Source organism: Pyrgilauda ruficollis, unplaced genomic scaffold (assembly GCF_017590135.1).
Source record: "Pyrgilauda ruficollis isolate IOZ18807 unplaced genomic scaffold, ASM1759013v1 scaffold113, whole genome shotgun sequence".
NCBI classification, from domain to species: domain Eukaryota; kingdom Metazoa; phylum Chordata; class Aves; order Passeriformes; family Passeridae; genus Pyrgilauda; species Pyrgilauda ruficollis.
Window position 1 is genome coordinate 1,001,173 of NW_024509544.1, and position 26,902 is coordinate 1,028,074.

At 39.5% G+C, this 26,902-nt stretch overlaps 1 protein-coding gene across 2 annotated transcripts in view; it reads right to left on the reverse strand.

Moving 5' to 3' along the window:
• Positions 1-472: 472 nt before the first annotated feature.
• Positions 473-26,902, reverse strand: part of KAT6A (lysine acetyltransferase 6A) — a 32,252-nt gene continuing 5,822 nt past the window's right edge. Inside the window, exons 4-18 of one of the 2 annotated variants that reach the window (XM_041477906.1) lie at positions 22,121-22,229; positions 21,473-21,588; positions 21,122-21,203; positions 20,222-20,357; positions 18,470-18,780; positions 17,201-17,319; positions 15,554-15,669; positions 14,576-14,717; positions 13,988-14,149; positions 13,005-13,098; positions 11,522-11,753; positions 10,213-10,423; positions 8,858-9,553; positions 7,832-8,150; positions 473-5,548 (exon numbers count right to left, since the gene is read on the reverse strand). In XM_041477906.1, the coding sequence (XP_041333840.1) occupies positions 2,967-5,548; positions 7,832-8,150; positions 8,858-9,553; positions 10,213-10,423; positions 11,522-11,753; positions 13,005-13,098; positions 13,988-14,149; positions 14,576-14,717; positions 15,554-15,669; positions 17,201-17,319; positions 18,470-18,780; positions 20,222-20,357; positions 21,122-21,203; positions 21,473-21,588; positions 22,121-22,229 (5,427 nt within the window). In that variant the 3' untranslated portion in view covers positions 473-2,966. The remainder of the gene's footprint in view (positions 5,549-7,831; positions 8,151-8,857; positions 9,554-10,212; positions 10,424-11,521; positions 11,754-13,004; positions 13,099-13,987; positions 14,150-14,575; positions 14,718-15,553; positions 15,670-17,200; positions 17,320-18,469; positions 18,781-20,221; positions 20,358-21,121; positions 21,204-21,472; positions 21,589-22,120; positions 22,230-26,902) is intronic. The other variant, XM_041477915.1, reaches the window with a different exon arrangement.

The window sequence follows — 26,902 nt, forward strand, 5'->3', positions numbered from 1 at the left end:
TCAGAGCTCTGAGCTTGTGGAGAATGCACAGCAGGATGGCACCCCAGCAATCCAACTGTGCCTCAAAGCTGCAGGGCAAGCCTTGCTGGCTAAAAGAATGTCTTGTTCTCCTCCTATTCGAGGTTCTCCTTACAGGTGAAAGAGCAGCTGAAGGAAACTTCAAAGACGCGCTGCCAGTTTTAAAGGATGCAGGTCGAAATTACAAAGTGAAGCTGATAAAAGCAGGACCACACTTGGTTCTGCTCAGCCTTGGCAGAGAGGAGTGTGAAGGTGGTGATTTCTGGAAAAGCTTCAAGTTTGTTCTTGTTTTTCTCTAATTGGAAATTCTAGGTAAAAATGAACATGATCAAGAGATCTCTTAAGTGAATTCTCTCTCAGGGGAAAAGGCCCACGGGGAATCACACTCCCAGGACCAAGTGTCAGGGACAGCATTCACCACCCAAAAGGAAGAAAAAAAATTTACACGCACAACTGACATCCAAAATGGCTCAACATAATTTATTTTTTTTATGTTAAAATGTACAGAGTTCTTTTGAAAGTACTTGCTAGAAAGGGGAAAAAAAAGTGATATTACATACAAGGAGAGGAAGGGAGACCATCCAGCCAGGAGCGTATGACATGGAGAATTACAAAGGCATCTAGGCACCCCCTTCCCCTTAGCTTACAAGTCACCATGAACAAAGTACAAAGAGGTTACAAAACAGGAAAAGCAAATATAAACAGACAGGAATAGACTCAGCTTCATTTGTACATGCGGCTTTTAGAGGCATCTGGAGCTCCTATTCACACACTCTAGAGATCTCTTTAAAGAGAATTTTATCTTTCTTAAAATAGTTTTTAATATTCTACAACAAAGATAAAAAATTTTAAAGATGGAATGAAATGAAAAAGCTCTTATTTTTAAAAGGCATCGAAGTCACTAACAGTGAGTTTTTTTTTAATTTCTTTTAGAAGATTACCCAAGTTATCTTGCTAAAAATACATTTTTTTTTTTAAACAGAAGTGAAAAAATGGTAGGTACCAATATTACTGCGTTGGATAATTTCTTTTTATATATAGAAAAGAACTTTTTTTTTTCTACAATAGTTCTACAGTCACAAAGGTTTGTGGAAAAGGGAGCTGCCCAATTGATAAAAAAACCCATACAAAACCAAACCAAACATAAAGGCAAACAAACTAAATTCATGGCCCTCGTTTCAACAGCTTCTCCTCCTGTCTCAGACCCACCCCCACCCCCAGGAAGCAGCGACACAGCTGAAGATCTAAGAAGAGAGGGCAGCACAGTGCGCTTTCTACACGGGTTATTTGGAACTGGAATAGTATATACAGAGAAATGGGGTCCTACACAGCCTTGTACATGCTCAAAAACTAAACAGAAATAAAAAGTGGAAGTCCTTTGAATTCTGCCTTTTATGGTTAGCAGTTACTGGAGGAAAGTCCATTTTAGTGCATCTGAAGAAACCCCAACTTTTAGATTCTTTTGGTTTAAAAACAAAAGGAATTAGTCTTATTAATGTGTCTGCATTTCTACTTCACATACAATAAAAAAAAAAGAACTTTACATTAAAGGGTTGTCCCTTTTTGTATTGGGTGACATGCCAGCAGTGTAGCCAAAATTAATGTAAGTTGGATTTTGCAGTAATAAACAGCAAAATCCTGCCGCCTAGATCCTGCTGTGGTGTTGGGACGGTTTCACTGCTGAAAAAGAGGCCGATTCCCTTCTTTTCCCACACTAGATCAAATGTGTGGCCATTTCTACAAAATGGATTATCAAACACAGCAAGAGAATCAGGAAAAACATCGCTGACCCCCCCCAGAAAGCGGCACATTCAGCAACTTCCTACCCCAGACCAGGAACGGAAGAGTGACAAGGACACCACAGGGCTCCCATCCCAGTCACCAAACGCACACTTTTTCTTCCAGCACTTCCCAAGCCAAGAGTTTAACTGGAAACAGCTGCTTCTGAGCTCAGTCTGACCCAAAGGCTCAGAAGCAAAGCCCTCTCAGCATTTCCAAGCGTGTACTAAAGCAGTCTGGGAGCTCAGAGCTGCGGCTGACTCGCAGGTCACCAGAAGAGCCTGTAACCATTTTCTTGTCCTAACAGACCATTACCCACCCCGTCCTCTTCACGACTGCCGAAGGGATACAGAACAAGTTCTCTCTTGAGATGCTTCCAGCAGTTCAGTGACAGAACGTGTGTGCATGCATGCACATGTGTGCCCACGTGCATGTCTGGGTGGTGAATGGGATCATTTTAAAGTTACATTATATTTTCAGCATAAAACATACAATTTCAATTAACTCATCTACAAAAACACCGATGTGAATGGTTTATTGTTTACACTTAACTCCAAATTTTACTGAGGGTGAGGGAGTCAAGGAAAATTAAAGCTTTTTCCTGACTTGCAGAAATAAACATTTTCCTTTATCCTCTGTGTCCCCTTCCAAATCTCCCAATAAGTGCCTCCTGCTAGAAGTAGGAAATGTTAGGTGGGGTTTAGAGGGAAGGGTTGTTATTCTTTGAGATGTCAAACATTTTACATGGCTGCAGCACTAGAAACTGCATACAGAGGGGCACAGGGGAGGGAAAAGGACATATATTGAAAAAAAATTTAGGAAGATGATTTCACGTTACACATAGTCTGTCCACTTTGTCAGCAAAGTAAGGCTCTTTTTAAATTATGAGAAGATTTTGTGCATGTTTCCCCTCTAAAAAACATCTGTAAGTGATTTTAGCTGTAAAATGTTTGACGATTGTGAAGAAAAGAAAAACAAACAAACAAACAAAAATCAAAAAAAAAAAAATAAAGACCAGGCTTCCTAAAAAATAAAATAAACCAAAGAAAATCCCTCTAAATCTACAGCAATATTTTAACTGGAAAAAGGTCCATTTTCTCTGGTTCGTCAGTATAAAAGGTTCCTTTATTTATATTTATTTCAGTTTTTAGGATGCAAGCTGATCTTGCTCATCTTCTCATGTATGGTCCATTAAGAGACTGCTTGGGCACCCCAGCAGCATTCATGTAGCTGTGATGGGAGGGGCCAGTGTACATCATGTTTCCATGAGGATTTGGCTGCATAGGCTGCTGGGTATAGGCCTGGCTCCCCATCATTCCCATCTGCATCTGCATAGGATACTGTGCTGTCTGATTCATGTAGGCAGGATTACTATGGTAACTGCTGTTCATCATGGGCTGCGTCATCCTGTAGCTGTTCATGGCGTTCAGGTTCATATTCATGGAGTTGACGTTGTAGGGGGCGGTCGGCATCAGGTTCACGCCCATGTTCATGCCCCGCTGCACGGCCAAGGTCCGAGGCCCAGCCTGCATGGCCACGGCGGGCGGGCTGCGGCCGTACAGCTGCTGCTGGTGAGCGCTGGCTGAGGGCAGGGGGGCCGATTTGGAACGGATGGAAATGTGCCCCTTGACCGGCATCTGCCCCTGCAGCCTCTGCGTGTGGGGAATACCGATGTTGGTAGCAGACATGTTGCACTGAAGCAGAGGCGACGTGAGGTTCATGGTGGTGGACGCCAGGTTTGGTGGGGGTGTCATAGTGGCTTGTGCTTGTGGGGTGCCAGCCAGGGGGTGAGAAGGAGCCAGCTGAGCCAGCCCTGTGTTGGAAAGAGAAACGCTGGTTGCATAGGAAGTCACAGCAGGAGAATGGCTATAAGGCATGGCATGAGGGTCCATAATGGTGTTTGTCAGCTGCTGCAACTTGGCTAAACTGAACGTGGCTGATGGTTGTGAATAGCTCCCAGCACCAAAATCCCCTGGAATCCTCTCATAGATACTTATGTTACCAGTGCTGCCCGATTCCGGTATTTCCATGATCATAGGTGCTGGGGTGAAGCTGTTGTTCATGCTACACTGAGATAATGGAGGTTGCTGCTGGGGCGGAGGTGGGGGCTGTGGCTGCTGGGACTGAGGCTGCTGCTGTTGTGGCTGTGTTGTTGGTTGCTGGTTACTTGGGGGCCTTTCTACTACACAGCTCTGAGGTGACTTGATATTACAGTTTGCTGCAGGCTGGACACTGTTTTGCTGCATCATGCTGCAACTGCTGCCAATGTTTGCCATTTGCTGAGTGACAACACAGCTGTTCTGAGTGAGGCTGCTAGAAGAAGACAGTCCTCCATATGAACAGCTGCTCTGGGAAGAGTTATTTCCACAAATGCTGCCTCCCATAGTGGAGTCATAGCTGCTGGGGTTTTCATAATTCTCTGTAGTGCTCTCAATGCTGCCAAGGTCACTGAAGCCACTATCCACCACCTGCTGAGAGTGGTCCGATACTGAAGGCACATCCATCATGGGGCTGGTCTCCATGTTCTGCATAGAGGGTGCGGACAGGGATCCTTGCTCAGGACTTATCTGTGTGTAACTGCTCTCCAGAGCAGGCACGTTTGGGCTGCTGACAGAACGCACAGACTGGCTGGGGTGGGACTGAACAGAGGATATTGGACTGTTGTGTTCTGAGGCCTGGCAATCTTCAACCATTGATATCTGAGGATCCTCCTCAGTCTGGGTGTAACTCTGCAAAGTCTGGCAAGCTGCAAGAGTTTCTTCACAGTCCTGGTAAGCTACATCATGCTCATTGCTTTCCTCCTGTGTCAAGGACTGGACTGCTTGAACAGTTTCAAGATCTAGTTCACTGTGAGGAATCTCCTCCTCTTCCTTTAATTCAATTAACCCCTCTTTATTACTTTGCTCTTCTTCGTGATCATCTTCAGACCCAGGGACATGCTCTGAGCCCACTGATGTCTCATTGGAAGCCTGCTCTTCCTCAGAATCTGCCTCTGCTTCATCTTTTTCTTTTGCATCTTCTCTACTGCTTGGTATGCTTGTTTCTAAAAAACATTCTTGCACCTGAGGCTCCTCCTTCACCCCTTCTTTAACAGGCTGTTCCTCCAATTCTTTTTTCTTCAAAGACTCTGGATGACCATCATCTTCATCATCAGCATCATGATCTTCGTTTTGATTTGTCACTACTGCAACTTCCTCTTCTTCCTCATGGTCATGTTCAGGTTCATCTAATTCTTGCTGCTCTTCTTCTGATTGCCTCTGCTCTTCTAAAATCCTTGGCTTCTCCTCTGCTTCCTCTTCTATCTCAGGTTCTTTTACTTCTGGCACTGGACTGCTGTTGCTGTCCACAGGAGAAACTGCTCTTACTTCACTGCTGGCTGTATCTTCCTCTTCTCCCTCTCCTACCTCTTCAGCTTCCATATTCACATCTTCCTCTTTCCTTTCCTCAGTGAGAGGCAGGTCCTTCTGCTCAACACATTCTTCTTTATCTGCAATTTTGGCCTTACGCCCTGGTTTTGAATTAGCTACCACTTCATCAACTGTTTCATCCTGAACTGACAGTGGCACCTCCTCCCTGTTCAGTTTAAAACCTGGTTTTCGACCAGGTCTTTTCTTCCAGTGGACTGGTTTTCGGCTTTTCCCTTTTGGCCATCCCTTCTTCTTTTTCACAGGTGTGGAAGTATCTGGCTCAAGTGAAGAATCTTTTGCTTCACTATTCCTCAGCATAGATAACGGTTTCAGGGGTGGGTTACCTGAAAATACAAATTGAAAGACATTGTTCAAATATTTTTGTTTGACCTAAGCATTCATGGAAGCCTTCCCAAGCATCCCCAACGTGTTTATCAACTTCAATATTAGCTCAGAAATATATTAGAATTGATTTATTAGTTTAGAAGGATCACTAGGTCTGCTCACCAGCAGCATGCTGCACATTGCATTTTCTAAGAACATCAATGTTTTGAAGATTTTCCACGTTCAAAGCTCTGAGCTTTTAATACACAATTCAAATTAAGCTCTAAGCTATGTAATAAAGTCCTGAAAAGACAAATTTTATTTATAAAATATGCTCACAAATGAACGTGTTGCAGTGTACAGGAACATATGAAGTTGCAATAAAAGCATGTTTCCATTTAGATCTGTGCATCTGCTTAAGAAAGGAAATAATTTCACATTTTTCATAGCCTTATGCTTTTTAACGCCAACAGAAATACACAGATGCCTCGATTTGGCTAGTAATTTTTTTAATTGAAGAAATCATTAACAGGAAGATTAATTTCTCTTTCATCTTTTATTTGATGAAGCAAGATTTGCATTTCAGTGACTTTCCAAACACTCAAACAGGTTCAGAGCTTATATAGCCAGAAAGGAATGTGATCACTTACTGAGAACTTACTGAATAGTATAAGACATTCCCTGAATTAATTTTGGTTTGAACCTGTCAATTCAGACAGTCAGTGGCTTTTTATACAACTGTAAAAAAGTGAGTTACTCTTGCCCTTTGCTCAGACAGGCATTTACTTTAAATACCTCCCTCCAATGATAAGCATTCTGAAAAAAATCTGGGTATTAAAAAATGAATACTGAATTTAAAAATCAGTAACTCCATATGTCATCCAAAAATAAGTATTTGGAATGTGCATAAAGAAAAGAAAAGGTCTGCCACAGTCAGCCAGCCTTTTGTTGTACAGGAAGAAGGTAACACTACTTTCATAGTATTCACTAAAGCATTAACACTTCAACCCTTAGAAATAAAACCCACCTCTTAAAAAACCCATCCCTATTTCTCTTCCCTGTCTTCCACATTTCCTATCTACTACAGAGGATTACATTTCCCACATTCACAGTAAAACTTACATGTAGAACTAAGAAGAGCAAAATAATATAGCTCAGCCATTACCAAGCTTCATCTTCCCAGACACAACTTAATTTGCACAGATTTGATAGACTATAGAGAAATAAATCTTGGTTTTGACACCACAGAACACCTTCTGTCTTCCAGAATGCCTAACCCTTACTAAAAACTGGCCTCAAATCACCACTCTACACTATCCATTCTCACTGCTGTCCTGACAGAAATCAGAACCCATCCAAATTTTCATCAGACACCCATTTAAGAAACTGCAATGTAGCATTTCAGGGAAATCTTAAAACACTTTCAATGCATTGCCTCAGCTAGACACTAAGTTCTCAGCAGAAAAATCTGGACCCTAGTCAGAAAGTTATAAAAAGAAAAGAAAAAAAAATCACAAGATTTCTGTAGTGATGGGAAAAATTTTTTCTAAGATTCCTATAAACATTTCTACCTCACAGTTATGATTGAAATAGCCTAAATCTGAACCATTTGTTAATTGCTGCAACACTGTATTTTTGATTTGTCATAAGGCAGCACTGTCCCTCTCACCCAGCCTAATTTTTTATCAAAACAAAAAGCCAGCTGTTTATGATGAACATGTTTAGGTAACTGACAGCACACTGTATTTTCTTTAAAAGCCATTACAGTTTTAATATGTATGTGCAAAGGCAACTGCAAAAGGCAAAAGCAGTCAACAGATACTGTGTGATGTCAGATGATCTGAATTGTCAGTCACAACCAAATTATTTTATGAAATGAAGGTTCAGAGAACTTTAAGGAGATATGAGAAGCTGAGAGGGTGAACATGCAATGTGATGAAGAAGAGGATGTCAGAAGAGACAATTTAACATTTCCCTTTGTTATGGAAAATTGGGGGCTTGCCAGTTCATTTCCGTTTTATTTCTGTAAGTGACTCTGCTGCACAATCACAGATACTAATTCCATTAGGAAAGCTGAATCAAAAGGATAGCCTGGGATCAGGTCATTGCCAGTAAGAAAGTTAAATATATGCACCATGTTTTCATAAAACTAGGGAATGTCTGAGGCTAGTTTGACTGGTAATTTATGCCTAACCTACATTTCAGCTGGAAGTTACAAGCCGAAGAAAGCAGCTGGTTTTGTCATGAGCTGTTATCACCCAAGACAATCTATCAAACTTTCACTAGTGTACCACCATACATACCATTATTGTCATCAGACTCCTCTTCATCTCTGGACTTCCTCTTAGAAGAGGGTCTATGCCTGAGTGTGTCTGGTTGGGCTAAGTGCTGAAAGTATCCACTGGATGAAAGCTCACTCTCCTCCTCTTCATCCTCCTCCTCCTCCTCTTCCTCCTCCTCAATCTCAAATGTAGGCTCTAATTGAGGCATTGGTCGTTCAGAGTCTGAGTCCTCAAATGGTTCATCCAGCACTTCTGTGGTTTCTGAGATTGTTTCAGTGACAACGCTGCTGTTGTGGTGCTTACGCTTGCGGACCCGCCTCTTCCGATGAAGAATTGGTTTCTGAAAGTGGAAGGTGGCAAAAGAGAAGATATTTTATCATGTGCAGTGCAAATGAAACACTAGATAAATACAGAACACGAACAGCAGAGAGCTCCCTTCTAGAATCCAGAATTCACTAGAAATACTGTCTGGCACCTGCCACTAATTAGAATTTAAACAGCTGAAGCCAACAGCCCATCCATAACAGCTGCAACTTTAAACACACTACAAAACAGATGTGAATAGCTTAGAATAAGGTGCAAAAATCATACAGTAGAGAACTTTTTAGTGAAGAAAGCATTTGCTTAGACACACTGGTAGAATTCACATCTCCATGGTAAATAATTTCAAAGGCTTTACACTCAAACTTCAGTTGTTTAGACAGCATTTGTGTTTTGCAAGCTTCTTTCATAAGTAAGACTGTATCTGTTTCTATTTTGCATGACTGAGAAAAACTTCAATAACCAAGTTAGAAAAAAAAAAATCAAAAGCACGAGATGGAGGCTAGACTCAAAAACCCCTCAAACTCCTACCTCTGATTTACCAAAAACCACCACTAGAAAAAGTCATCAGGAAGTACCCTGCAGAGAGAGCTCTGGAACACTGAACATGTGCTCTCTCTACACTTAATACACACCTCGTGAACTGCACCATCCTTCAGCAAGCCCTAACACACAGACAAAACTGACTGGGTAACAGTCAGAAAGAACAAGAAATAAGGCACACACCTTTCGTTTCAGTGTTGGCTTGGTGAGAACAGGCGGAGAGCTTGACCGAGGACTCACAGGCTCATCATCTTCCTCTTCACTGCTCTCACTAAAACACCTCAGGAGTGCCCTGTCACTATCACTGTAGCGCCGGGGTAATCTGTCGCAGTCCTCTGGGAATCTACATTTTGGTGGCTCTGTGTTCTTTTTCAACTGCCCCCTCCACCTTTCCATAGCTTCACTGTGCTGCCGATGGGGAACTGCAGATTTTTCACCTTTGCCATACTGTCCCTGGGAAGCTGCAGATTTTTCATCATCTTCAGCATACCGGCCTCTCGAGGCTGGAGATTTCTCCTCACATTCACCACACCTTCCTTGCAAGGCCACTGACTTCTCCTCACAGTCACTGCATCGGCCTCGTGAGGCTGCTGACTTTTCCTCACACTCACTGCACCGTCCACTGGGAACTGCTGTTTTTTCCTCGATGGGCAACGCTGGCTCCTTCTCACAAAAGGGCTCGTGAAGTTTTTTGCTCTTGCGGTTCCATCGACCTCTTCGGGATGGCTGACTGTTAGCAGGAAGACTATCCAGGGAAAAAATGTGCTTGTTTGGTCGTGCAGAATTAGCTGGAGCAACAATGTCTGGCTTTTTTTCACTCTCTGTTGGTGAGTAAGGCTCTTGCTCTTTCTTCTCCCATGATACAGATTTTACCATCTGCTTTAAACAAAAACAAATAGATTTCACACTTCCCATTTCAGCATAAATGTCTATCCTGAATTTGATTCCACAAAAGTGTTTGAGAAAAAAGCCAGAAAAGTTTAACAAAAGTAACTTTTAAAAATCCAGGATTAAAAAAAGATTTAACCATTAAGAGATTCATGTAGTGCTAGTTGCTACTCCTTTCCTCAGAGGTGATAATATACCTCACTTAGCTTCCCAACAAGTCACTTCAGTCAACCACTCAGTGGTGTGCCAGAATGCTGACTTCACCTTGCTACATTCAAATACATTATTTGTGCAATTTTCAAGAAAAAAGTGAGAGAAAACTTGAAGCTATTTTTCCATTAAAATGCACCATTAGATTAATGTAAATACAGTAACAGCAAATAATTTGCCTCAGTGTTCTACTGAGCGCTCACCACCTGATGCAAGAGTGCAACCCCTTCAAGGATTGCTCTCTAGACTATGCCTTGATGCTTCCTTGAGTTTTATTTTCTAATCTGAAACCATAAAGATACACAAACTAACAACGACTGCATTGTTTTTTATGATTATGACAAATGCACAAGCTTCACATTTGAAATTTTGTTAGTGCTGCCTCAAAAATCATGAAGTATAAGCTACACGCCACACAGAAATAAGAGATTCACTCTTACACTGGTCTCTGGATCCTTTTCTTTCTGCTTTTGTTGCTCTTCATTTTCCCCATCCTCTGTTTCCTCTTCTTCATCTTCAGAAACAACTGAGTTGGAAACTATAACAGGTGTCCAACGCAGACATTCTGCATCCACATCAATAGGTCGGACGTTAGTTCTGAGCTTTGCCATGTGTTCCTGGATAAGCTTCTCACGACGAACGATCACAAATCTGAACAGCAACAACACTCTGATCAGTAACAGGTGACATACTGTACATGTTGCCATGTCAAACAGATATATTACAGAAAATATATTTCTCTTAATCACTGCTGCCACAAGTAACTTCAGAGAGAACAGAAACTTATTAAAATAGTACAGTTTGCAGTACCATCTGACTACCAGAGAAAGCATCTCACAACTGAGGGAATGTTAAAATTCTTTCCACTTCTTGTTAATGGTGAAGCCATTTTCCTTCCATGGGTAACATTCAGCTGCAGAGTATCATTTTTATTATGGACAAGGGGTATACTATTTGGGAAATGGGCAGTATAAGGTGAAAGCTACTGAAGATAAATACAAGGACTGCTCAAGAGAAGTTGCAGTCCCACTAGCATAGTGCTTTTTGTTAAAGGGTCTGAGAGAAACATCATGGGTCAAAGGTATACTGTGAGATGAGAACATAAAACTATCCTCAAGTTTTCCAAGTAAGTTTCAATTTTACCACAAACACAATAGAATACAACCCCACTCACCAAACTGCTATGGTCTGGACCAAGACTAATTCCCAGTATTTCACCTGACTTGTTGGCTGAGCAAGCAGGTGACCTCTATTCTACACCAACACATTTCATCTCTTCCAGTGATCTGTCCCACTCTTCAAGCATTCCATGTCAAATCTACACAGTTTATGGCATTTTTGAGACATAGGGAAAAGGAGGAAACCAACTGTCTGCTCACTGACTGAAAATGAGGAGCAGCTCTGCCTCTAGAGAAGGGAAGTTGCTGTTCTTTGCTCCATTTGCAAGTGTATTAGACTGATTTGGCTGAGAAATACCAAGAAAACATGACCAAGAAACCAACTTGCTCTCTCTCACAGCAGCAAATTACTCAAAATTCCACATCTGCAGTGCTACACAGCTGGACATCTGAACCAGCTTTGACATTGAATGATTCTTGGATTGCACATGAGTACCATAGTCTCAGTATCTGGACACTGAAGTCTTTAGTAAAATCAAGTTTATTAGATGTGACTTGTCTTCAAACACCATTCAATTTCAATGAAATACATCTGAAGTATCTGGGATTACAATGGGACTCCTGTACTCACTGATCACTACGGAAGTCAAGCATTCGTAGGTGATGCAGAGTGGAAGTGATATCTTGAGGGCAGATTCCAGTCAGCTTACTCAATTTCTTGATGCTTAATTGCTTGTCACGTTGATGATAAAGGCACTCCAATATTACACTTTTCCAATAAGCCATATATGACAGGCGCCCCAGGTCTGACAGGGGCTTCTCTGGTGATCCTGCTTGACCCTCACGCTTTGAAAGCAAATAGCCTAAAAGACACAGAAGAAAAAAGTTTCAAAATATTAGCTTGTTTCTACCCTTACTTCTACAAAGGCCTCATATAACAGTTTAGTGCTGTCTACAAGATGTAGATGACAACTCTGAAGGATACTTCGAGGTGTTGGGCCATTTTTTTATTTGCTTGTTTAAACTCCTGTTATTCGGTGATTGAGTAAGATATTTCTGAACTCTGCTGCCATCAGACACTGACTATAGGTAATGCCACGAGATGGCAGCAGGTGCCTACCTAGAAATCACCTACCAAGCCTAAAGCACAATTGCAACAGCAATTTTGGAAATGACAGAGGAAAAACACACTCTTAAAACTAATATGACTAATAATTTCTTTGAAAATTCTCTACTGTCAAACTTCAGGACCATACTGGAGAGTACCAAGCTCTATTTGCAGAGATTTCATTAATTTAAGACTGTGATACATTGCACAGGTTCAATAAAGGCTGAGAGGTTATATTCTACCCAGTGAGACATAGGGGGATGGATGAAAGATGACAAATGTGCCTTCTCACTGCTGTTCTACCACAACCTGCATTTGCTGTTCTCAAGATACATCCTTGAGTTCTTTTGCTTCACCAGTATTTTCCGGGGAACAAAAACTTATCTACATCATTCTGATACAATTCTACCAGTAGTTTTCCTCTGAACATTAACTCCAAAATTTGTATGTCCACAGGGAGGGCTGTATTAAGTTGCCCTAGGCATAATTAACAATGTATAGTTAGAGAGGAAGTTTCCCATGATGTTACAGAGATTCACATACGACTCTCAGAATTATCTGAGTATTCAGAGCTTAAGTATGTCTGGTTTTATTGCTCTCAAAACTAAATTAAAATGTAAGACAGTTTTGCTTAAGACACTTATTCCCCTAATCAAGCTGCTGAAGATTTCCACAGACCATGCAGTCTTACAGCTGGCTTTCTATATAAGGAACTACATGCACAAGATAAGATTCTGCTATAAAAAACACTATACTGCCACATGCCTTTAGCTTCTACCTTAAGCTGCTTACACAGGAAACATTGGAACTAAGGGGAAAATGATCAATTTGTCTTTAGAGCCCAAGTTCCAACAAAAATAGTAAATGGTGAAGTTCAGATAATCTTGTGAGTTTTAGAAGCCTTGGTCCCGAGGTATGTTTTATTTTGAAAAATATCTGCTTCTACTGTTAAGTCCTTTAAAATATGAAAAGACAGACTGAAAAAAGTAAAGAAAAAGCTCCTTACTGAAGTCAATTAGGAACCTGCCATAGCCCTTACGCTGGTATTGTGGAAGAATCATTATACAGGAAACATTGTACTTCTGTTGGCAGTGTTTTTCCTGTTGGAAAAAAAAGGATCATATTGAAAAAACAGATCAGTAAGAAATAGTGTAAATTCCTCTGTAAGATGCCTAAGTAGTTCTATATCAAAAAGTGAGACAGGAAGCCACAGTCAAAGTTTCTTAGGAATTATAAAGCCAAGGAAAGACTTTGAAGAGACAATATTAAAGCTCTACCATCATTTCAGATAGGAAAAGCAAAAACTTAACAAAACCCTTTTCTTAGATAGTATACAGAAAAGAACATGGGCTGCAGAGGAGGTAAATTCTAAGAATAAATATGAAGGCAGCTAAGTCATTGCAAAAGACTTCAATATTTCAGTGATTCTTTAAATGTTACAAGCATAACATTACAAAATCTAGTCTCATATCTGCTGTTATGAATACTAAAGAAAAAGCTTCAAATAAAACTATTTTAAAATAATTTAAATAATTAAGGATCAAAACCTTAAGAAAAGTTCTGTCTGAAATCTTGGCCCTGTTCCCTCAAAAAAAAATAAAAGGCTTCAAATCATTGCAAAGTTGCCAAACTTGTTTGGAAAACAACAGAACAAAAGGTGAGATAGAACTGCTTGGTAATTCTGTTTATCTCATGAACAGTAGTACCCAATCTCCACCAAGAGCAGGAAATAATTTGAAAAGTTTTTTTTAGCCACTAAGCTGCAGTACAAGTTCCTTAGCAAGTATATGCTATTCAGTATTACAGGAAATTTGTGTTTACTAACTGGTGGTCTCCAAATGCAATATAAATAAAACCTGGCTGCAACAGATGTCTATACCTGTATTACATAATTTATTATATAAAATGCAAGAGCCTAAATTACAACAATTTAAAGAATCTAAAGCAGCACTGCTCATCATACCAAACAATTTGTACCCAAATACTTACCTTGGAAAAGTAGCCAACAAGGTGACAGCCCTTAACATCATTCTGTGTCAGCACATAGAAAAGAAATGGCTCCACATCATAATAGAGAGTCTTGTGATCCAAGAAGAGTTTAGCTAACAAGCACAAATTCTGGCAGTAGATAGTGCTGACATTGCCATCAACCTTAGAGACATGAGGAAAAGTTCTGTCACTCCATTTGCAAGGACAGGCTTCACTCATTTGTACATTTCAAATGTCTTAACATGAAAGAAGACTTCTCTGTCACAGGTAGCATCTCAAAGGACTTAAAACTTCCACAGAACAGAGGCTGTGACCAAGTCACTGCTGCACTCAATAGCTTAAGAGGCAACTTAAAATTAATTTTTGTAAAATAAAACCCCCAGATTTTTACAGAGTGAGTCTTCTGTGTTTTACAGATTAATAATCTATACACAGTTCCTACTGGCTGCTTGCTTGTTGTTCTTCACTCCTGGAAACTCAGTGTTTCAAGAATGAAGATGTTTAGGACTATGAAAAATTCATCACATGATTAGGTGTTGAGGACCCTAATTCATAGATAAGAGCTAGCAGCTTCATTTTCTAACTTACCTCAAAGACTGATATATTATTTTTTCTGTAAATTTCATTGGCTGGAGGATGAAACCACCCACATTTTTTCATATGCTGTTGGAGAATAGTTCTGCTTTTCATGTATTTTAGACAGAATTCACAAAGGTACAACTTCGGTAGCCTGTAAGCAAAGATAAAGAAAGAACAAAGACTGAAGACAGAGACTTTTGTATAAACTTCCTCACTCCTGCTTGATGAAAACAAACCAAATATACACTCATCCTGTGTGTGTGCTAATGAGGGCAAAACCACATTACCATAGTTAAAGTCATGACACTTATTCTGTAACAAATGCAATTAAAAAAATGCCCCTAATAACCTGCATAATTACATTTTCATTATTAAGTTATGCCAGGAGAAATATATTAAAATCCTAGGGAAAAAAAAAAAAACAGTAATCCCTCCCAGTTTTTCACTAATGATGCTAGGATGGATGAGATAAATAATTCCTATTCCCTTCTTCTCCTCATTGTCACAAACAACATCCCAGCTGTATGTACATATCCTTGAGTGATGGGTCACATCACCACCTACCCATTTGCTTTAAAACTGTTTTATATACTACACTGACATGATCAACTGGAATGCAAGTATCCCAAAATTCTTGTGATTTAACTCCATTTATGTACTGTAGCTTCAGCAGGAATGTCTGCACAGCTGGAACAATTCCTCATGACAGACCACACGTTCTTATTAAACAGCAGAATAAAGAGTTTCACTTAATTTTCTTCCTCTAGCTACAGCTTTACAAGTCATTCCTCTTTCTGAATAAAGTTCAAAGGGATTGCAGTTTAGACAATTTGCAAAGTTCTTAAGCAAGAGAACAACAAAGCAATTATAGGTGCAGCACAGCAGAAAAATATTTCTGACACCAAAAAATAGGAACCACCAGATTTCTACGCCTGCTGGAGTACAGCTTTCCCATAAACACTGAAGAAGAACAAAGAAGAGTCTTACCTTGAGTATTCCTGTGGATATGGGGAAGAGTACCAGGTCTGGATTTCGTATTTGCCAAATTCTATAACAGAAGGGCAGCGGACTTGTGGATCAGGAGGCCCAGTCACCCCTACTTTCTATGCAAGGGGAAAAAAACCCTTGTTTTTTTCATGAATTTCCAAGTGAAAGACTTTTAAGATGAAATAAATTAAAACATTTTTATCTAGACAGTACATCCTGCTCGAACTCACTGCTAATTAGGAAGATGCAGATGTTGCTCTCTGACACTAAAAACCAGTACCAGTCACACTTCAAGCAACCATGTGAGTCACAAAAAGAAAGAATTAATAAACCTTATCATACCATGTATCTCCACTACCATTCACAGTGTTGCATGACATAGTTTTAAATACAAATTAGTAGAAAGTGAAGTTTAACACAATCTTTTTTGAGTCTTCTTGTAATTTTCTTACTTGTTATTTCAAGAACAGAAACATAAACTGCTCCTGAGATTAAAAACCACAATATGAAAGTATTTAACATCACACATTAATGTCTTTCCAGCTCTGAGACTAGATGGACTACAGTGGACTACTGTGAATGTAGCAGCTACCAAACCAACATTCAGGATGCAACAACCTCCTTATCATCACAAGTGCTGAAGAATGAAAATAAAAACCTCATATTTATTAGAAGAAAAAAATAGAAAATAGAGTATTTTAAGCTATTTAACTTACAACCTTTATTTCCCCTGTTCCTCTGATAGTAACTGTATATTTTATAGCAACTAAAAATAAGGATACTAAATGCTCTTCTTTCAAAGAAAACAAATGCTTTCTCAACTCATGCAGATTTTATCTCACAAGACTGTCACTCACAGAATGACAGAAATCCAATTGTTCCCACTAGCCTTGCATTATAATATGAACCACCTGGACTGCAGTTACTAACAAATGAGAACACTTCATGCAGGAGGTCAGCAACTAATATAAAGAGCACCAGTGAATTACCTATATGCAAATTTATGCTAGCAGAATGAGACAGTTGTACCCAGGACAATGGGTTAGTGTTGGAAAGGTAACATTCCAAAATAACATCTTGCTAAGCTTCCTAAGTGGGACTGGTGTTGGGAAGAGTCACCTCAGGATCTAATCCTAGGCATCTGTATTTTGTGGAGCTCTTGATGAAAAGAAACAGCAACTTCTGTTGGTGAACATCTATAAATGTGCACACAGACAAACAGCAATGCTCCATCCTGTTCCATAAGGAGGTAAAGTATGGAGGAAAAGAATGCTTCAAGTACTCAGAGAGTTTGTCACCCATACTCCTAGCAAACCATCCTATATTTTATTGTTTTTATAGTCCACATGTTTTACCAGCTATTTAACAGTTCTGGCAGGACTAAAGCCACAGTCCCCAAGGTTTTTTTAACCACTTTAACCTCTTACACGCTTATGCTCAGTCTTGTATTATCCTTCAGCTCTCTTGAGGTCAGTTCTCCATTCTCAAGCAGCAAAAATCAAGAACATTAGCCTCTGTGACAGACTGATTCATCTGAAGTCTGTATTTCTTGTTGTTATTTTGTTGTTGGGGTGGTGGTTTTAGATTTGTTTAAATGTCTTTTACAGATTTGGTACTTACTGCTAGACACTGAAAATTTAACTTTACCTGCAGTGCTTGCTCCTGAATATCTCGAAACAACTCCATGTCTTTTTCATTCAAGACATCCTGGCTTCCAAAAAAACGTTCCTCAGTTTCTTGTTTTCCATCCCAGCCATCCTGATTGTCTGTAAATGAAAGAGAAAATTGTCTTCATATACATTTACAAAAAAGTATTTGCTTTTAGTGCAGTGACAAACAACATCTGGCTGCATTCACACACTGTGCCAGGATTTTTTTGATGGGATTTTCTATTCAGATTTGGGACCACAAAAGAAGAACAGGTTCTAGATTTGGGGACCATGTAAGTAGTACTGTCCTACATTTAAGCAGGTCCAAATGTTGCCACCTAGATATTCCATGAAGGCATAACTGACTTACCACTAAGCCTGTTTTTCAAAAACAAGGATCATAACTATTTAAACCAAAACCAGGACACCTTAGAAATACCCCTTCAACAAAAACAAACAAACAAGCCTAAACAAAAAACCCAACAAAAGCCTCTAGACACTTCACCTCACTCTCAAAGCATTACTGTTCTTCCAGCACCAGCCAGGTTAATGCAGGTAACTATTCTAAAGCTGTAAACATAGTATTTTATTGTGGAATATTTCCCAATGCCTGCTTAGGAACAATTCAGGACCATCCAACAAAACTGTAAATATCTGAATACAGAAATTAAATAAAGGTCCAGGCGCACAGATAATATCTTAAGTTAGAAAAGCAAAAATAAACAAGGAAAGCAGAACTGCATTCCAAAGGGAAGGGATAGTTTTCAGCAAGAAGATGTCAAGCTGCACAAAAAGGCTCCTCTATGGCTGAGAAAATCAAGGAACATTTGCATGCATCAATAGATTGGAAACTCCAGGGTCTGTCAGACTGGTTTTAGTTATCTATTTTCCATTTCATACTTCTACTTTGCTGCTTTTAATTTTTATGAACAACTGCCTATGTTACTTCTTTCAAATGTGACATTATTTAGCCCATTTCCTAGGCTGTCTGCAAATGCCTCCTTACCAATGGGCATTCTACCTCACTGTAACCATTTCACTCATCATAACAACTTGCCATCATATATAAAGAGGCTAAGGTCTCTAGGATCACTTCCTTTTCCCAGCTCACATTCTACCTCAATGCACCAAAGATAAGTGCATTCCAGTGTTAACTTTCAGCTCAAAGTTTCCAGCCTCTAACAATTCCAGTCAGTTCAACATCCTAGCCTTTGAACACTTGCTTGGTATACAGGATACTTACATTGGCAGGGTGAAAAATCTTTACCTGTGGGCCATTCTGAAGTGCTAGATTTCCTGGTACCCTTTTTCCTGATCCTATACTGCTGAGAATAGTCTACCACTTCTCCTCGAGCTTTTCGTCCATCAGGGGAAGGAGTGAAGAATTTAGTAAGGCCATCTATAAGCCCTTTGGTTTTCTTGTTAAACTTCAAGGTGTTGCTGCCATCTCTGCAGAAGTCCAAGACATCTGTCTGCTCCAGGTATCCTCCTTCTGATGCTGACTGGCTGGACAGAGCCATCTTGCGCTTCCGACCCCGACCAGGACCAGTGCGAACTTTGCTGAAAGGACCTTTTGATCTAAAGGATGAGAAGGGGAAAGATATAGTTAGAAGATGTGGTAAGGTGGCCTACCATCTTCTCTAACCTATTTATCAACCACACAGAACGTGAGCTGAGGAATTTAATAATATGGGAGTCATCAAGAGTCTGTGTACCCTAGAGGAGCCAGGATTTGAACATCTCAGTAGAAGGTGCTGTACTATTTTTCTCTACATTGAACACTATGTCAAACTAATTTGAGTATAAACAACAGATTTTCACCAAATTTAACACAACATTACATTTTAAAATCAGTAACCAGAACAAAAAAATTTCATAGAAGGCTTCAAAACATTTACACTTGTCATTGCCATAGTTTTTGTACTGATAGGAAATTGTTGTAAAAATTCCACAGAAAGTTAATACACAAAGGATGTTCCCATTAGCTAAGAACCTATACCACTGATGGCCACCTTAGCTGAAAACAGCATTGCTCTCCAAACAGCTGCCATCTTTAAGACTGTAAACTTTAAAACTCGATTGAAATGGAAGTATTTAAAAGGTGTGTGGATGTGGCATGGGGATATGGGTAGTGGTGAACACAGGGATGCTGGGTTAATGGTTGGACTCAATGATCTCAGAGATCTTTTCCAACTAAATGATCCCATGATTCTATGAGATAACTGAGTATTCAACACTTCTCAGAAGGAGTGTCCTAGACTGACTGACTATTTTCAGCTACAGTCTTTTCAGGCACGGAGGACAGAAACAGGCAGCTTTTTCCCAAGAAGACAAACCACATCTTTGCACAATTCTGATATATTTTGCAAGTGAAATGATGGAACAAAGGCAAAAAAATTGAGTCAATGATGAAATAATAGTTAAAAGAGACAGAACAGTAGAAGCAGATGGCCAGTTTTCCTTTTGCTCCTCTTGCCTACCCAAATCAAACTCCCTGACAACCAGTTAGTTGCCCCACAACAACCATGACAAGGCTGCAGCAACACAACCACTTTCAGCACAACACAGTTCTCCACAAATGCAGAAACATGTGGAATGGAAGCAGAAAGGGGCCAAATATTTTCTGGCAGCAGTGTCAGATTAAATATATGTCAAACAATCTCATATGCTTTATTGTGATTATTTAATTTCTTTAAATAACAGAAAGGGTTCTTGAGAAATGCAAAGCAGGGCAATTATGCTGGAAGAAGGAGCCACCCAGCAAAAGGGATTACATGAACAGCAAAAATTTGTCTATGACTATAAGGAATAGTTCAAAAAGAAATAGTAAATTACTACAAAGAGTAAAAAATCTTGGCCAAAAGAAGCACTAAGGTTCAGTCTTTCACAGCCCTTTTCAGAAAATTTGTAATGAACAGTTCTTAATTGTAAAAGAAAACTTCTCACAAATAGACTAGAGACTTTAGAAATACCCCATTCTACAGAATTTCACATCTTACTCTTCCTTGTAGAGACTTACGTTGTGTTTTGATTCTTTAACCTGTTTTTGGGACGTCCTATTGGGTTAGCATAGCGTCTTTTTATCTGTGCTGCCTTCTTCTGTAAAAGTTTTCTTCCTTTCTTCCGTGGTCGACATATTTGACATATCCACATACCTGTAAGACACAAATCCCCATCACTGAATGCAAAAGACATCTATATAGGAAAAAAGGGAAAAATACAGTCCACAGACTTTCTGAGATTAAGGGTGGAACAGTACCAAAGGCACTGATTGTCACATATATGTGTCAGAAGAATTATGTGTATGCTTCAACAATCTAAACTCAAGCCCTGTTAATATTCCCCAGCCCTCAAAGAGTTCCAAACACAAAGGAAGTCTCCTTAATTGGCAGTACATCATCAGAAAACAGTAATTTAATGGTTAATTATCCCATTATCTGCTTAGACTATAGCTCTTCCAACTATCTTATATAAGAAAGTTTTCTTCTAACTGCCAAGGAAGAATCTTCCATAGATAATCTGCTGTCTGATTGGAAAGAGAAGTTCACTTGTCCAGAATATTCTACTGTCCAAATGGTTATCACTCCAAAAACATACAAGCCATCTCTTTCTTTCACACAAGGCTATTCATGCAAATGAAAGCTGATCATCTTAATCTGCAGGGATCACTTCTACTCCTTCAAATCTCTAGAATTTTTTTTCAAAATCCTTCACAGAGAGCAACATACAGGAAACAGGACACAGTGAAAAAACCTGGATGTGGAGTTCTGATCCTCTGGTTTCTAATACCTGAAAGGTAATTCCATACAGAAATGAGCTAAATGTAGCTAAAAGAGGACCAAATAAGTGGAAGCACTGCCTGCCCACTGATCTCTTCCAACACCATCTTAAATTATCCTTTTCACTACAAAGTCCTCACCTTTTGGCATCCTGGTAAGAGGAGGATCACAACATTCCATGTGAAAGCCACGGTCACAGGAGTCACAAAATAGCATGTTATCCTGTTGAAGACATAATCTCTCTTTATATGTGCATCAGCATCAAGCCCTCCATTAATCTGTCACCATTTCAGAGAACAGGCACATAGTTTTCAACTACAATTCAAGGTATTTCACAGGTCTCAGAAAGTATACCAGACTAAAATAAAAGCTGCAGACATTTCCCTCTAATATATTTTTATTTTGTAGTTTAACATAACAACCACAAAACTGGTATCCATTTCATTCAATCCATACTTCACTACACTTACAGCATTTTTCACTACACTTACAGCATTTTTTCCTTGATCTCTACAGGAACTGCATGTTTTGCATTCAATACACTGCCATCGCAAGGCTTTCACTCGAACGGTCAGCTCTGGAGAGAACTTCAAACAGGACGGATGACCTAGAGAAAAAAGAGAAAATGTTACTGGTAAAATCTATACTTCTGTTAATGGCCATTCCCATGCACAATTTTGGCTATCCAGATACAATTTTTAGGTGCTTCTATTCTTACTTACTTATAACACAAACCAATGCCCTAGATAGCAAATAGCAGGCCCACATACAAAAAGAACCCAAAGATAATTCCTTATGACTGAATTGAGAAACATGGTGAAACTGGTCTTCATTGCCACATTAAAAAAAAAAAACAACTTCCAGGAGCCAAATGAGTTATTTGTGCTAGGTTAGCTTAGCTGCCTGCCCTCTGGAAGCCTAAGATTCAGCTGAACTATAACTGTATTGTATGCCACAGAAGCATATTCCTCACATGTCTGGGTCAGCAGGAGTGACCACACTAGACTTCTCTGTCTTAAATGGCAAGATTCTCACTAGATGCATACTCCCTGTGTGTGTGGGGCAGCACCAGGCATTGGAGAGCTCTTCTGTCTCAAGGGAAGGGGATAAAACCAGCAGCCCTGTAAATGGTCACCTACCACTGTTGCCACAATCAGCACAAGAGATGAGCTCTTCAGGTTTCTTCTCCCGATTTTGCTCTTTTGTACCAAGGCAGAAACTGCAAATTGGAATTGGTTCAGCAACCGGCTGTGAGGAAAACAGACAGTAAGAGCACTGGGAGCAAACTGTAATACACAAAATGACACAGACATTTATATATCGCATAAATGTGATGTAATACACATTATGTCTCAAAGATTTTATCTGGTTTTCACATTCACAGCACTAACTGAAGAGAAGTTAGCACTCCTAAGTACAAAAACTGTGCAACTGTTAACACTGTTATGAAAAACTAAAATAAAAATTTTCTGCAGAAAATTATGTGAGTATGCTACGTAGCAATCACATGCAGATAAAAAGGTGTGCTCTCTCTGAAAAAGTTATGGGGGAGTTAGACATTGTGTAGCAAAAATGATGTATTTAAAATGAGGCACAGCACTAGCAAAGTAAGAAATAGATATGAACTAGCCAACAATACATTTGGACTGCAATAAGCAGGACATTTTTAAATTTAAGGCCTGACACTCTACAGCCTTATCAAAGATGTAGCAAGTGCAATAATTGTTTGTTTTAAAGTGGTACTTGATCAACTAATAAGAGTGAAAATGATAGCCTAATTTAACATTAAGTGCTGGATAACATTATCTAGCAAATTCTTTCCAATCCAATTCTGCATTTAAATCCTGTGATTTATAGTTTCCAGAGCAAAGATGTACACAAAATTTAATTTAAAAATACAATAAAAATATGCTAAAATCACATTTAAAACACTGGAGGTGGGAATAATTTTAGATTACGGCAAGTTTTGAGAAACATTCTTTGCCTAGCTGTATCAAGTTACAGTTAGTGATTTTGAACATACCTTTTCAGAATCTATTCTGCAGGTACATATGTGCATACTGTTAATTACTGCATGGAAACATATGCCAGAAGAACTTCAAGCACCTTTCCTCTGCCTAAGCCAAAGCCAAAGCTGTATCCAGTTTCTTGCAGGAAACAGGTTTGTTTATACTACTGTAATACAGAAACTGAAAATCTGAAAGCTCTGCCTTTCACTCAGTGCACAGACATAGCACACACAGTGCACTTCCAGTCTGAGGTGTGGTCCTTAAAGCACCCACTAGATGGAAACAATCTGAACACCTTGGAAATTTGCTGTTTCAACATTAAGCCACACAACAGGAATGAAAGCCTGATATTCCTCATTTAGAATACAAGTATTTATATTAGCCTTTGGGTAAATCCCAAATGATGCTGAAGTTTAAACTAATATGAAATCCCCTGCCAATCAAACTACAACAGTTTGGAGTATGTTCACAGGATTTGTTAATTGACAGATTGCAGTTTTTGCTCCTTTTGAGAAAGAGTGAGAAGAAGATAACTGTAGATAGTTATGCCAAACATACAAATAATTAATATCCAAGTGGGAGGGGCAAGCTAGCATCTTCACTGCCCATAGGCAGTATCTTTCCAGCCATAGTCACCACAGCAAAATCAGCTATGCAAGGATTCCCCATCCTGTTTTAACAGAGAGAAGGGATCTACTGTACACAAACTGTTCTCTTTCTGTTCATGACTGGACTCTAGGTGCCAGCCAGCTAGCTGCTTCCAGTAAATATCAGGTTTACTGGGGGAAAAACTCTTGTGTATGAAGGGTCAATCAGTGCTCCAATTTCTTTGGAATCAAGATTTCAGGAATTAGTTTTACCTTCTACCTTTTGAAAGGAAAGCTCTAACACTCATGCAATTTTTCAGGGGAAAAATAATATTATTTCACATATCCTCTCCAGGAAGTGCATGAGCAATTTATTTCATCAAACAGAGTTTTATAGACAGTCAATACCCTAAGATAGTAATTCTTTTCTGTTTTAGCCAGTATTTGTGCATACTCTGTTCATCCCCACAGTTCTTCACATTTGGATGTCCACATGTAACACTGTCTAGGTTTGGAAGAACCAGATCAGAGACTATCCTTCACAGCTTCAATGTTTTCTGTATTTACCACCCTGGCAAGCTGCAAGCAAACACTTTACCACATTTTAAAAACCCCCAAAACATCTACAGTTCAGGGGAAGGCTCTACTAGAATTCAGAATGTTTTAGAGTAATTAATTAAGTTGGAACAATTACGAATGTGGAGATCAGGCTACTCTTCCAAAGCTTCTGTGTGAGACTGTTATGCTAAGTATGGAGAGATTTCTCTGTTGCTGTGTTTGTTCAGCAAAGAACATCCTGGCAAGTGAAAAATGCAAGCACACAATGAAAGATTAGTGAAAACAAGACTGGAAACAGGCAGCTCAGTTTCATACTGCAAATTTTTGGCAGACATTCAACTCCTTCTGCTGTTTTGCTTGCAAGCACATCTATCTGTGTGATGTCACCAGATTCAGTGAGGGAGGGAGCCAGAACAAATTGGACTGACAGTGTCTTACAGCCTGCCAGCCTCTCTGCACATGTTGTTACTATACAAAGGGTTTCTAGAAACCAAATGTGCCTTAAAGATTCTCAGACTGTATGCTCTCCTAAAGGCGACTATGGAGAAGTGCCTATGGAAAAAGCGCGTGTGTAGTAATTTTACAATCTCATTTTTGGCGAACCCATCTGCTTTGTAGTCTTCTTAATTTAGGAAAAGTGAGGTTAGGAAACGCCTCAAAACTCACAGTCAAGTCTGCAGCCACAATGTCACATTGATCACTTGCCAGTAATGTTAAAGCACTTTACTTCACAGGCATTTTAATACCATGTGAGGCCCACTAGATAGCAGGACTATCTTTGTCCCATCATCACATATATACTTCTGATAGTCATTGTGGTTGGAATCGAGTGGGTACAGAATTTAAATCAGCATAAAAGAAATACAAACACTCACACCAACTTTTTTTTTTTGCTTTGCTCTTTAAGATCCCCTGAATGTGAGCCCCCTAGAAGCAAGGGTAGATGGCTTCTGAGAATTCACACTAGATAATGCTTTTTTGTGTGTCTGTTTTTAAGCAAGTGACAAATCATTACTCCTCACTTCAAATAGCCCATTCTGTTGCAAAGGTCTCCCTCAAAAACTGTAGCTCCTGGCAAGAGCAGATGAACCAGAAAAGACAGAGGGAAAGTACAACCTACACCACAGGGAAAAAAATTATTTTAAACATGAGGAAACATGTTTCAGTGAGCAGAGCACACAAAGCCTGGATTCCATGCCTTTTGGATCAGTGGCTGGAGAGGACAACTGCTTCAGTTCCATGCCTCAATAAAATCAGAGCCAATGAAATTCATATTGTCAAAGTAATTTTACAAATCGTGCGGGCTTTTTTGCTGTATAAGAGAAAACTGCAGAATTTAGGAAATACTATTAAATAATATCAACTTGTAGCAGCAATGGTTGATAACTAACCCTTCTTCTATAGAAGTTATGAAACCACAACTCTTAATGTTCCCTCCAGACAGTATAGTGAAGGAAAAAAACTAAGCAACTGAGAGTAAAAAAAAAAAATCCCTGTAGTTAATACAATTAATTTATGAACGTAAACCATCTTCAGAAAAATAAAATCTCATATCTGTCAATAATCTACTGGACAGAAAGGACTGACAACAGGGATCCAGCCAAAATATTGGACTAGTCGCCCACTTTTTAATCCACTATCCTACACTCAGCTTCTGCTGAAACTGTGTCAGAGAACACTGTTAAAAATACTTCCTCCACAGTAGCACCCATTGACACAGGTACTCAGCATCACATCTGATGTCTTCCCAGAGTTGCAAGCTTTGCCTCTAAGTTATCCTGACTCCGGACACTGCCAGCGCCGCTCTCGGTACCACACTCAGCCCCAATCCACACCAAATGTGAAACCAGTTCACAACATCCATGGCAATAGCATTTAGGACCTGCTTGGATTTGCTCAATTACTACGAGCTACTTCACCTGTTTACTAATTGAGTGAATAAAGTTCAAAGTAATTTTTTAACACTTGGGTTTCCAGAGTTACACAGTGTACAGATGGAGGCCATCTGTTATCAACCACAAGGTTTTTTTAGACAGAACTACAGACTTCTTTTCCCCAGAACCAGCTGGAAGAGAGTGAATCCTAATCCTCCTCCAGCTGAGAGCCTAAGCTTGAACAGTGCCCTTGGAGAGATGGGTGAGCTCTCAATGTGTAATTACAGTGTTCTAGTTGCAGATCATTTATGTACTCCACCCCACATAAATCAATCCAAAAATAACCTCTTTACCATTAAATAGACAGTTGTTTAATTTAAGACATGGAATTAACAATTACTAACTTTAAACAGGCACAATATAGCAATAGTTATTGTATGCTTAAAAGCCTTCAAAACAACTATGATGCCCTCATAGCATATGAACTTTCTAAAAAAAACACAATAAGTTTGCCTTCATGTGAGTATACAAGGGCACAGTGGGTTCTAGAACTACTATTGGCAAGAAGGAAGGCCTGAAGGATGCTGCAATTATAATAATCCACAGTTCAACTGATTGATAAGTACCAACAGATATAACAGCAACACAAAACTAGGAAACAGACACACCGTAAGGAACATGCAAGACAGCAGCACAGGGAATCTGCTTGCAATATTACTCCTACTTTTCAGCCATGGAAGTTCCTCTCTTTTTTTTTTTTTAGGAAGCACTTCCTGAATTTTGGCTTTAAACTCTTACCTGTACTGCAGGATAATACTAAGATGTTTACTTAAAGGTTGCTGCAGCCACAGACAGTTTTAACTGACATAAAAGACAGCTCCAGGACAGTGCAA